The sequence below is a fragment of the Talpa occidentalis genome, unplaced genomic scaffold (assembly GCF_014898055.3).
Source record: "Talpa occidentalis isolate TD23 unplaced genomic scaffold, MPIMG_talOcc4v2.1 talOcc4.3, whole genome shotgun sequence".
In the NCBI taxonomy this organism is placed as follows: domain Eukaryota; kingdom Metazoa; phylum Chordata; class Mammalia; order Eulipotyphla; family Talpidae; genus Talpa; species Talpa occidentalis.
The window spans coordinates 54,667,293-54,679,722 of NW_023603184.1; the positions used below are offsets into that span (position 1 = coordinate 54,667,293).

The window sequence follows — 12,430 nt, forward strand, 5'->3', positions numbered from 1 at the left end:
CCTCCAGTGATGGGTTTCTCCTTCATTGAGATATTTGTAGCAGTTATTGGACCCTTATATAGGAATTGAATTTGTCCTGAACTTACTCTTAGTAAGCAAACTGATCTTTTTTGTCTACCTAGACCCCCTTCCCAAATCATTTATTCATTTTTGAAGTCCAATAACCTTTACTAGTATATGTCCTGAAGTTGATTTTTCTTTGTTATTATTTCCTGGTACCCAGTATATTTTCAATCTGTAGATTCAAGACTTCATTAATTTCTGGAAAGTGGACTTGAATTGTATCTTTAAATAATTATTCTGTTCTTTTGCTTCTGGTTTTTCTTAGTTGGCCATTCTAATTATTTGTATTCTTGCCTGTCTTCCTTTCATACCTATCCCTTCACCCTTAATCCTGATTTTTAAATTTGTTATTTTTCTTACCTTTCTCTATCATCTTTGCCATGTTTTTAGTTGTTCTTTTGTTGTTGTTTCTAATTTTGCTTTCATTTCTGGTTCTTGCTTATCTCTTTCCCCCATCTATTTCTTGAGTTCTGCCAACTCATCATTTTCATTTGTCTCAACATCTACTTTCTGGGATTTTATGGGGTTTTTGCCTCTGATCTGCATGTCTGTCAATTTTTTAAAATCAGAGTGAAATAATTGGTCACATCACTGCTCTGTTGTGATTTTTTTTTTTTTTTGTATTCATCCTTTTCTTGCTTGGATTTCTGTGTCTTTGTTTATAGACCTGCATTACTCCTCTTTGAGTGGGGTGAGCTTTCTTAGACCAGTAGGAGGGCCTTGTCGGCCAGCGCCACGGTGCACAATAGCGGAAGCCCAGCATGTGAGCATGGCGCCATCACTCTCCCCCACAGATGGGTTGTGGTGCTGTCGAGCTATTCACAAGGCAAAAACTTTTTTTTGCCTCATGTAAAGACAATGTTTCTTGCAAATATGACCTGTCTGTTTCTTAGAACCAAGCTAGACCATGGAAGTCCCTCTGCTGCCTTATCACTGTCCTGCAGGAGCCAGAGAGGGCGGGAGGAGGAGGAGCGTAGGTGGAGGAAGAGGGAAGGGGAGCCCGGCCTGGGGCTCTCATTTTTCAGGGACAGTGAGTCTTGAATAGGAAGGGGAAGGGAGCCGGGACATGAATGCTGCCTTCTCGCTACTCTCCAGGGTGACCACGTGTGGCTGGACACCTCCTCTGCCAGCCAGAACAGCATGGCCATCGGGGGCATCATCAAAGAGACAAAGCCCAGCAGGATCTTGGTCGAAGACGACGAGGGCAAGGTTAGTGAGACTGGACTCTCCTGGGAGGTCGGGCTGCTGCCCACCCAGCCCTTTCCAGGGGCCTGGACACCTTCTCAAGGGCTGTTCCCAGGCACCAGAGTCCCAGAGCCCACGGAGGGCATGTAGCAGCCCAACAGAGGACTTTCATGTGAGTGTGGTGTGTCTCTCAGGGAAGGTTCCTGCAGTGAAAAAGCCAGGAGCGAGCTAGCAGTGGCACACTAGGACAACTAGGAGAGTGGGCGAACTGATGGGGAAGGGGTGCGGCAGAGAGGAGGGAGGGCAGAGAGCCAACCTTCAAGGAGAAGGAGGGTGAGATGGAAGAACAAGAACGTGTGTGAGGAAGCTGCATGCAGGGAAGTGTCCCAGAATGTGAGAATGGAGGGATTAGACTTGGCTCTTGCAGCTAAACAGCTGAGATGAGTAAGAGGGAGGAAGTTGGATTGGCCTTCAGGGGAGCAGCTTGCTGCTTGTGGGGGTAAGGGCATGGGGTGGGGAAGGACATGTGGTCTGAAAGGTCCAGCTGGTCACTTGACTCCACTTCAGGTGCCCTCTTTGCTGAACTAGGTACTACAGGATAGGACAAGTGAAGATATGGCCTCCAAGAAGCTTCTAGACAGTGGCTTAGAATCTCCCTATCACGGAATATCTCCATATTATGGAAGCCAGTAATACAGTAATGATATCTTCAAATCACAATATGATATTCTGCAGTTTGCAAAACACTTTGATTTCCACACTTCTATTCCTACCATCTGTGGAGCCCCAGTCACAAACTGACCCCTATCAACCAAATCTCACTTCTGGCTACAAGCTCCTTTCTCCCTGATCTGAAATTTACCCTTAGCCCCAAGGTACACACAAATCTCTGTCCCTAGTTATGTGGCTGATTCCAGCCACCAAGTGCCCTGCCCATCACAGCTTTTCCTTTGACTTCAAGCACAGACTGACCCAGGTCTGAGATTGCCCCCAGGTCAGCTGAGATGCTGAGAACTGGGAGGAAAGATGCAGAGTGTTGGCCCATGCAGAGGCTGCCCCTCAGAGGAATCTGTACCTCTTATTCCAGGAACACTGGATCTCAACAGAGGACCTTAGCGTGCTCAGCCCCATGCACCCGAACTCAGCCCAGGGTGTGGACGACATGATCCGCTTGGGGGACCTGAATGAGGCAGGCATGGTGCACAACCTCCTCATCCGCTACCAGCAGAACAAGATCTATGTGAGTCCTGGTGTCCAGGTCATGTGTCCCCCTGTCCCCACCTCTTTGCTCAGCCCACACGTGCTGACCTCCTGGCTGGGGATGAAAACCATGCACCTGAGGGTTTGAGCCAGGCACAGTGGCTCAGTCCCCACATCCTTCCTGCGAGGTGGGCCAAATACTCTTTTGAGGCTTTCTCTGCTCCCAAGCCTCAAAAAAAGACAGTGAGGGCCTCCCCTGGTGGCGCAGCATTTGAGTGCTGGGTTGCGAGGCTGCCCGCAGGCTCTGCAGCGCCAGTTCGATCCCCGGCCACCGGCGAGGGTCCCAGAAAAAAAAAAAAAAAAAGACAGGAAAAATACCCTGGAGGCCACAGGAAGCTGACAGGCCACTGGCCAGCCAGGGTCAGCACAGCCTTCTACCCAGCCCCTTTCCAGGCATGTCACAGGGTCACTAGGCAGGAGTGTGCCACCCTCCCTGAGAAGTGAATCCTGCAAGAGGTCCATGCAGGATATAGGTCCTTCCCTCAAAGCCCAGCAGTGACTGGAAGGGTCACCAGGCTTGCATCCCTGTCCCAATGCAGATTGGCCCACAGAGGCAGCCTTCTAAACCCCACAGCCGCCCCCTTGTGCATGAGGAGTAGGGAGGAATGTCTCCCTGCCTGCCTCTCACAGGGAGAGCAGCGAGAGGGGCCTATTTGACTCTAAACAGCCCTTCTTTGTGGGTGCTCAGAGAAATGGGAGAGTGGGCTGGACCTCCCAAACAAAGGAAGGGTTGGGAGAGGAGCCCTGGGGTGGGGACAGGGCAGACAGGCCAGGTGTTTTGAATGGATGCACATCAAAGCTCCTGGGACGGAAACAGCACACGCTCAACTGAGCTGTAACTTCTCCTTTCCAAAGTGCTTATGCTTACGTCCTCTTGTCTGGTTGTCATGGTCCTTGGACACAGAGATTTTTCTCTCCATTCCAAAAATGCAAACCTACATATGGATGCTCACGTGACTTGAGGTGGTTCTTCCTGTCCCACCCCTGAGGGGCCCCATATAAGGGGGTTTGGTTCTGAACTCAAGGACAGATGGAGGGGGCTTAACCTGGGGGCCTTTGTATGGAGGCAGAAGAAGACTTCTTGCACACATTCAGCCCATTTTTCTTAAGCCTCTTCTAAGCATCAGACTGGATGTTAATCGTTCAACAACAATCACCTCATTTAATGCTCCTGTGCCTGGGCCCATCCCTGACAGTTCTCACTGACAGTGAATCCCTCCCTGTTTCCAGAGGAAGAATCTAAGTAGCTGAATGTTTTATCTCCCCACCCCAGAATCAGACCCCACCTCCCCACCAGGGTCAGTGTGTCCTGGTAGCCCTCTGGGGCGGGCCCACGGACAAGGTCTTGGCCCGACAGCACCGGCCCTTGAAGGGGAAGTACTAACCACCTGCTTCCTTTTGCAGACGTACACAGGCTCCATCCTGGTGGCTGTGAACCCGTTCCAGGTGCTGCCCCTGTACACGCTGGAGCAGGTGCAGCTGTACTATAACCGCCACATGGGCGAGATGCCACCTCATGTCTTCGCCATCGCTGACAACTGTTACTTCAACATGAAGAAGAACAAGAAGGACCAATGCTGCATTATCAGGTGGGGCTCAGACTCCCGGGCTCCTGGTGGGGCAGCAAGGCCAGGCGCTGTCTCTGGCCATCATGTGAAGGACAGAGTGTCCCCTCTCCCTGTGCCTGTCCTGACCAGCATGCCAACAAGGCCAGTGTGATTTATGGTTCCTATTACGACTGCAACACCTTCTTCACTCACACACGAGCTTATCTGCCTCAGGCCCTAAAATGTTCTTCCAAGGTTTTTTCCCTTGAGAACCTACTCTTTTGTGGGATCATGAGGACCTGACCACCCCAGCCCCAAGGAAGGAAAGCTGGGGATGGGCTATTTGGAAATGGGACCCAGGATAGTCATTTAGCAGTACAGGGGGTGAACAGGAATGATTTCGTGTACACACACACACACACACACACACACACACATATATATATATATATATATATCTCAAGGTGAGAACAAGAGCAGAGGTGGCTCCAGGGTCCACTCTCAAGTGACCATGATCCCCTCCAGTGCAGGCCCTGACCCTGCTTCAGGCCTGGCCTTGTTCCTGCTTCCTGCACAGGTCCTCCTGGTACTGAGGGAAGGAAAGTCCAAGAGACAGGAAGGAGAGTGGGGATTTGACACCAGGGCCTTATTTGATGCTCTGGCAAAAGCATTCATTCATTCATTCATTTTTTTCAGGCTTTAACTGTGCCCCAACTGTGTGCCCTCGCTGTCTTAACATGAGGACACAACAGCAAATGAGAGGGACTAAAAATCTATGCCTCAAGGAACTTATATTCTAGAAGGGGATGTGGGTAATAAATAGGCAAATGTTTTAGGCAGATGATGAGAGTATTGAAGAAAAGCACTGCAGAGAAAGAGGGAAGAGTGATAGGGCCATGTCTTTAGGTAGGGGGTGGGCAGGCACTGCCTCCTTGAGGAAGGACATTGGGACAGTGACCACAGTGAAGTCCAGTGACATAAGTTATCATGCTGAATGTTCTCAGCACCCGTCAGAAATAGATATTCTCATTCCTGTTTTACTGCTGGGGAAACTTTCTACCAGAGAAGTTGGGGTCCTTTCACAGCAACACATTGCTGTTTATAGGGCATCCAAACCCAGGGCCCTGGCAAAGCAGACAGAGACGTGTCCCAGGGGAACTTCTACTCTCCAAAAGTACTGGGACTCCTGTGCCAGGAAGAGCTGGTGCTTTGTCCCCTCCAGCTTTGTCTGCACAGCATGCAATCAACCTCCCCAGACTGGGAGGACCAGCCTCTCTGCAAGAGGTCACCCAGGGGGGGAGTGAAGTGAGCCCAGCTGGCAGCAGGCCCGCAGGCCAAAGGCTCACAGGGCCCTTACACCTCCAGGACATCCATACCTAGAGAGCAGGACAGGGAACCCTCATCTTGGGCCTCTTCCAAGAACAGAACATGACTCTGGGTCTAGCAAGTCCTGCCCCTGCCTTCCCTTCCCCAGGTCAGGAGCCAGCTACCTTCAGCTCTCTGCCCACAGCCCTGTCTACACAGCAGGCCTGCTGGCTCAGCTCCGGTGTGGGGGCCTCACACAGAGCCTGCTGTCTGAGAGGCATGTCAATCTTACTTTGTTGGCGTAACAATCCCACACATTTGGATAAAAACTTGAAAAACTGATATCTTCAGAGGAAATAATATTTGCCTGGGATTTGCTTCAAAAGAGTACAGAAGGGGAAACAAAACTGGCTATGAGTTGAAGATGGGATTGGGACTGTGGTTGTGGTTGTGGGATTGGGACTGTGGTTGTACAAACTGTGAAGTGGAGGCTCGCCCTTGATGATCTGTGCAAAGGTGGGCGGGGTTGGGAGGCTGCACTTCTGACCAGCTGAAGGTCTGTGCACTATGCTTTTATTAGCCAGATGTTGTACTGGTCTGCCCATTTGTGATGTTTGACATTTTCCACAATTAAAAAAAAGATAGGGCCCCCCCCATCGTGGCGCAGCGGTTGAGCACCGGTTCATTCCCCTGCCGCCAGCGAGGGTCCCACCAAAAAAAAAAAAGATAAAATAGTAACATTTCAGTCTTAATAATAACAGTCCTTTTTAATCATTGCAAACCTGTGTGCAATGAGTCAGACACAAGTATATTTTTAAGCTAATTAAATGCCCTGCATAATTTTTATTTTCATTTATTTATTTATTTATTTGTTTGTTTGTTTGTTTTAAGATTTATTTATTTATACAAGAACAGGGGTACAGGCCAGATGCGCGGGAGGGTGAGAGGATTCACCAGAGCCAGAGCGGGGAGCAGAACAGGCAGACTGACAAAATACGCTGCTGAGGAGAGCAGCGAGAGAGACAGGAGAGGTCTGCCGTGCCATGTGGGACCCTTGCCGGCAGGCTGGGATCGAACCGGCGCTACAGAGGCTGCAGACAGCTTCACAGCGTTGCACTCAATTGCCTGCACCACCAGGGAGGCCCTCTGAGTAATTTTTATTTTTTTTTTTTATTTTTTTTTTTTAAATATTAAATTTTATTTTTATATTCCCCCATACAATTGCAAACGCGCCATTCTGACCCCAATCCTTCCCCTCCCGCCCCCCACCCCCCAAAAGTGTCTCTGGTTCATAGTTTTTTGTTGATTTTGATTTTCACTTTCTTATATTCATTTTCCTGGTCCCTTATTTAAGTTTTCTAGATTCCTGCTATGAGTGAGACCATCCGGTATTTTTCTTTTTCTTTTTGGCTTATTTCGCTGAGCATGATCCCTTCCAGTGCCATCCATGTTGCTGCAAATTGCATGTGTTTATCTTTTTTGAATGCTGAGTAATATTCCATGGTATATATGTACCACATCTTCTTGATCCAGTCATCTATTTTTGGGCATTTGGGTTGTTTCCAAAGCTTAGCTATTGTAAACAGTGCTGCTATAAACATAGGAGTGCAGGTGCTCTTTGGAATTGATGTTTCTGTGTCCTTTGGGTAAATACCTAGGAGTGGAATTGCTGGATCATATGGAAGCTCTATGTTTAGTAGGTCCAGAAATCTCCACACAGCTCTCCATAGTGGTTGGACCAGTTTGCACTCCCACCAACAGTGCACAAGAGTTCCTTTTTCTCCACATCCTCGCCAACATTTGTTGTTGCTAGTTTTTTTAATATGTGCCATTCTCACTGGTGTGAGATGGTATCTCATGGTAGTTTTGATTTGCATTTCCCTGATTACAAGTGATGTTGAACATTTTTTCATATGCCTGTTGGCCATTTGCATTTCCTCTTCAGAGAAGTTTCTTTTTAGCTCTTCTGCCCATTTTTTGACTGGATTATTTTCTTTGTTGTTGCTGAGTCTCATCAGCTCTTTGCAGATTTTTGTGATCAGTCCTTTATCATTAGTGTTGGGTGCAAAAATGTTCTCCCAGTTGGTGGGGTTTCTCTTTGTTTTTGTTATTGTCTCTTTTGCTGTGCAGAAGCTCTTTAATTTGATGTAGTCCCAGCTGTTTATCTTTCTCTTCACTATCACTGCTTTGGGTGATGTGTCTGTAAAGATGTCTTTGATGTGCAAATCCCGTAGTGTTTCGCCTATATTTCCTTCTATGTATTTTATGGTTTCAGGTCTTATGTCTAGTTCTTTAATCCATTTTGAGTTGATTTTTGTGTATGGTGTGAGGTAGTGGTCAAGCTTCATTCTTTTGCATGTAGCGACCCAGTTTTCCCAGCACCATTTATTGAACAAACTTTCTTTGCTCCAATGCATAGTCTTTGCTCCTTTGTCAAAGATTAGTTGACCATAAATCTGTGGGTTTATTTCTGGATTTTCTATTCGATTCCATTGGTCTGTATGTCTGTTCTTGTTCCAATACCATGCAGTTTTGATGATTATGGCTTTGTAGTATAGTTTGAAGTCTGGGAGTGTGATGCCTCCATTTCCTTCTTTTTTTTTCAGTAGAGCTTTGGCTATTCGGGGTTTTTGGTGATTCCATATGAATTTCATCAATAATTGTTCTATTTCTTTGAAGAATGCCATTGAGATTTTGATTGGAATAGCATTGAATCTGTAGATTGCTTTTGGTAGGATGGCCATTTTAATAATGTTTATTCTTCCAATCCATGAGCAGGGGATGTCTTTCCATTTCTTTGTGTCTTCTTCTATTTCTTTTAACAGTGTTTTATAGTTTTCTTTGTATAGGTCCTTTACCTCTTTTGTTAGATTTATTCCCAAATATTTGATTTTTTTTGTTTCGATAATAAAAGGGGTGGTTTTTTTGATTTCTTCTTCTTCAGATTTATTGTTTGTGTATAGGAAGGCTACTGACTTTTGCGTGTTGATTTTGTATCCTGCCACTTTACTGAATTGATTGATGAGTTGAATTAGTTTTTCTGTGGAGATTTTGGGGTTCTCTATGTATATTATCATATCATCTGCAAATAGTGATAGTTTGACTTCTTCTTTTCCTATTTGGATTCCTTGGATGTCTTTCTCTTGTCTTATTGCTCTGGCTAGGACTTCCAGTATTATATTGAAAAGCAGTGGTGAGAGTGGACATCCTTGTCTTGTTCCAGATCTTAATGGAATTGCTTTCAGCTTTTCACCATTGAGAATGATACTGGCTGTTGGCTTGTCATAGATGGCCTTTATGATGTTGAGGTATGTTCCTTGTATCCCAAGAATTTCAAGGGCTTTTATCATGAATGGGTGTTGCACTTTGTCGAAAGCTTTCTCAGCATCTATTGATATTATCATATGGTTTTTATATTTCTTTTTGTTGATGTGTTGGATAACGTTGATTGATTTTCGGATGTTAAACCATCCTTGTGCCCCTGGAATGAATCCAACTTGGTCGTGGTGAATTATCTTATGGATACATTGTTGGATTCTGATAGCTAAAATTTTATTGAGGATTTTTGCATCAGTGTTCATTAGGGAGATTGGCCTATAGTTTTCCTTTTTTGTGTTGTCCTTATTCGGTTTTGGTATTAGTGTAATATTGGCTTCATAAAACGTGTTTGGTATTGTCCCTTCCTTCTCAATTTTTTGGAAGAGTTTGTGAAGGATAGGCACTAATTCGTCTCTGAATGTTTGGTAGAATTCATTTGTAAATCCATCAGGTCCTGGGCTTTTGTTTTTGGGGAGGTTTTTGATTACCATTTCAATTTCGCTGCTTGTAATTGGTCTGTTTAGGTGTTCTATTTCTTCTTTATCTAGCTTTGGGTGATTGTAGAGTTGTAGGAATTTGTCCATCTCCTCTAGATTGTTGAACTTGTTTCCATATAACTGTTCATAGTAGTTACTGATTATTCTTTTGATTTCTGCTGTGTCCGTTGTGATTTCTCCTCTTTCATTTATGATTCTGTGTATTTGTGCTTTCTCCCTTTTTTCCTTTGTGAGCCTGGCTAGGGGTTTGTCTATTTTATTTATTTTTTCAAAGAACCAGCTCTTGGTTTCATTGATCTTTTGGATTGTTTTTTTAGTTTCAATTTCATTTATTTCTGCTTTGGTTTTTATTATTTCTTTTCTTCTACTGGTTCTGGGGTTTTTTTGTTGTTCTTTTTCTAGATCTTTGAGCTTCGAGATTAGGTTGTTTCTTTGAGTTCTTTCTTGTTTTTTGATGTGAGCTTCTATTGCTATATATTTTCCTCTTATTACTGCTTTTGCTGCATCCCATACATTTAGGATATTGGTGTCCTCCTTGTCATTCAATTCAAAGAATTTTTTAATTTCTTCTTTGATCTCCTCGTTAGTCCAGTGGTCTTCCAGTAGTGTGGCTTTTAATCTCCATGAGGTAGGATAGTACCTTGCCTTCTTTTTATGATTTATTTCTAGTTTGATGCCTTCGTGGTCAGAAAAGATGGTTGGTATGATTTCAATCTTGGTGTATCTGTTGATGTTTGTCTTGTGCCCCAGTATGTGATCGATCCTGGAGAATGATCCGTGTGCGCTTGAGAAAAATGTGTACTCCGTTTTTTTTGGGTTTAGTGTTCTATAGATGTCTGTTAAGCCCAAATGCTCTAGGTCCTTATTTAGAGCTTTAGTTTCTTTACTTATTTTTTGTCTTGTTGATCTATCCATTGTTGATAGTGGTGTGTTGAAGTCTCCCACTACATATGTGTTTTCTCTGATGTCTGTTTTCAGAGAGGACAACAGTTGTCTGATATATTTTGGTGCTCTTTCGTTTGGTGAGTATATGTTAATGAGTGTTATTTCTTCTTGAAGTATTGTCCCCTTAATCATAATGTAGTGACCATTGGGGTCTCTTTTTATTTTTTTGAGTTTGAAGTCTGTTTTATCTGATATAAGTATAGCTGTTCCTGCTTTCTTTTTTGGCCCATTTGCTTGTAGGATTGTTTTCCATCCTTTGACTTTGAGCCTATTTTTATCTTTTGTAGCTAAATGTGTTTCCTGGAGACAGCAAAAGGTTGGGTTTTGTTTCTTAATCCAGGCTGCAACTCTGTGTCTTTTTATTGAAGAGTTTAGTCCATTTACATTTAGAGTTAATATTGATATGTTAGCATCTGTATTTGCCATTATGTTTGTCTTTCCTTTGATTTTATTTATTTATTCTTTTAATAACTTTTTTTTTTTGGTCTTCTTTTGTTGTTATTCGTCCCTCTGAGGTTCTGGCTTTAGGATTCCTTGTAGTATTTTTTGGAGTGGGAGTTTAGTCGCAATGAAATTCCGGAGTTTCTCTTTGTCTGGGAAGGTCCATATTCTTTCTTCATGGAGGAAAGAGAGCTTTGCGGGATAGAGTATTCTTGGTTGGCATCTGTTTTCTTGGAGTCTGTTGACTATGTCCCTCCACTCTCTCCTTGCCCGTAGTGTTTCTTCAGAGAAGTCTGATGTCAGCCTGATTGGTTTTCCTTTGAATGTTATCTGTTTCTTCCCTCTTGTCAGCTTCATTATTTTTTCCTTGTCCTGGATTCTTGGGAGCTTTACTATTATGTGTCTTGCTGTGTTTTTCCTTTCGTCGTGGAAGTTTGGTGTTCTTCTTGCTTCTTGTATATCAATTTTCAGCTCCTTCTTCTCATTTGGGAAGTTCTCTTCAATTATATCCATGAATATTTTCTCTGTTCCTACATCTCTCTCCTCTCCTTCTGGAATTCCTATAACTCTTATATTTCCTTTCCTCATGGAGTCAGATAGTTCCCGAAGTCTTTCTTCATTCTTTTTCCTTCGTACTTCTCTTTCCTTTTCTGTTTTGGTTCTTTTTATTTCTGTGTCTTCAAGATTACTTATTCGTTCTTCCATTTCATCTATTCTGCTTTCATTGCTTTTCCCAGAGTTCTTTAGTTCCTCCATTAATTCTTTGATCTCCTGCATTTCTCTTACTTCCCTCTTTAGGGACTCAATTTCCTTCTTCTGATCTATCACTTTTTTAATCATGGCAATTTTAAATTCTCTTTCTGGAAGGCTCAGAAGTTCTTCGAAGTTGCTGTCGTTGCAATCTGGGGAGTGGTTTTCTTTTTGTGGTGTGCTTCTTTCCTGAGGAGTTTTTAGGTTGCGTGTGGTTCTTCTACTCCCTACTGTCTGTTTTCTAATTTGTCGTATGCGTTGGGACACTGTGTTGCTCGGACTGACTGACATCTTGGGTGAACTTCTCCGCTCCCCTCTTGCTCTTCCAGGAGCCATCTCTGTCTTCTGGGGGAGCTTTCTGCTGGTTTTAGGCAGTTTTTACTGAAGAAATGTCCCTGTTCTCAAGTGGCGAAGCGGGATGCAGTCCCTGCGCCTCCGGTTTCAGGCACACTCTTCTGCGCACCCAGTCTGCCCCAGACGGGGGTGCCTGCTCCCTCTGTGGGCTCAGACTGCTGGTCGGAAGGGGCCTGGCGTGGAATAACTTCCCGGCTGGCCACTGGGTCCTCCAGAAACCTTCTGCCCTTTTCAAGCAGTCTTAAGAAATGTCCTGTTTTATAGGGCGTTAGTGACTTTTTTTTTTTCCTGGTCGCTAGGTGGCGCCAGAGATCTCTCCTATTGTCCTTGGGGGGCTGTTTTTCGCCTCCCCCCACCCCCGTGGGACAGAGAACAGAGCGGGAATGGTAGGGTACACCTCAACAGCTTTGGGGTGCTGTGTCTGCCTTGTGCCCCACCATCGTGGAGAAACCACGCCCCGAATTTTCGTGCCCCGGGTCTCAGTTCAAAGCCCTCAGTTCCAGGACGCGGGCTGTAGCCCAGTTCAGTGGCGCGGGAATGGCGCCTTTTGCACAGCTCCCGTGCCTGGGCGCCTGGTTCCTGCTCACTCAGGGAGGGACCTTCACCTCAGTGAGGTCCTCTGCGCGTCTCCCCGCAAGCCTAGGTCGTCTCCCCGCAAGCCTAGGTCGCAGGCGCGGGGACCTGGGCAGCCGCGATCCAGGTCTGCACTTGCTTTTCAAGCTCCCCGAGTGCGCTGCTTTCCCACGCAGGCTTACCGGCAGCCCG

At 45.2% G+C, this 12,430-nt stretch overlaps 1 protein-coding gene across 3 annotated transcripts in view; it reads left to right on the plus strand.

Moving 5' to 3' along the window:
• MYO7B (myosin VIIB) overlaps nucleotides 1-12,430 on the plus strand; it is an 86,377-nt gene that overhangs the window by 16,842 nt on the left and 57,105 nt on the right. For all 3 annotated transcript variants that reach the window (XM_037523132.2, XM_054699611.1, XM_054699610.1), the window contains exons 3-5: nucleotides 1,159-1,272; nucleotides 2,336-2,488; nucleotides 3,913-4,097. In XM_037523132.2, the coding sequence (XP_037379029.1) occupies nucleotides 1,159-1,272; nucleotides 2,336-2,488; nucleotides 3,913-4,097 (452 nt within the window). The remainder of the gene's footprint in view (nucleotides 1-1,158; nucleotides 1,273-2,335; nucleotides 2,489-3,912; nucleotides 4,098-12,430) is intronic.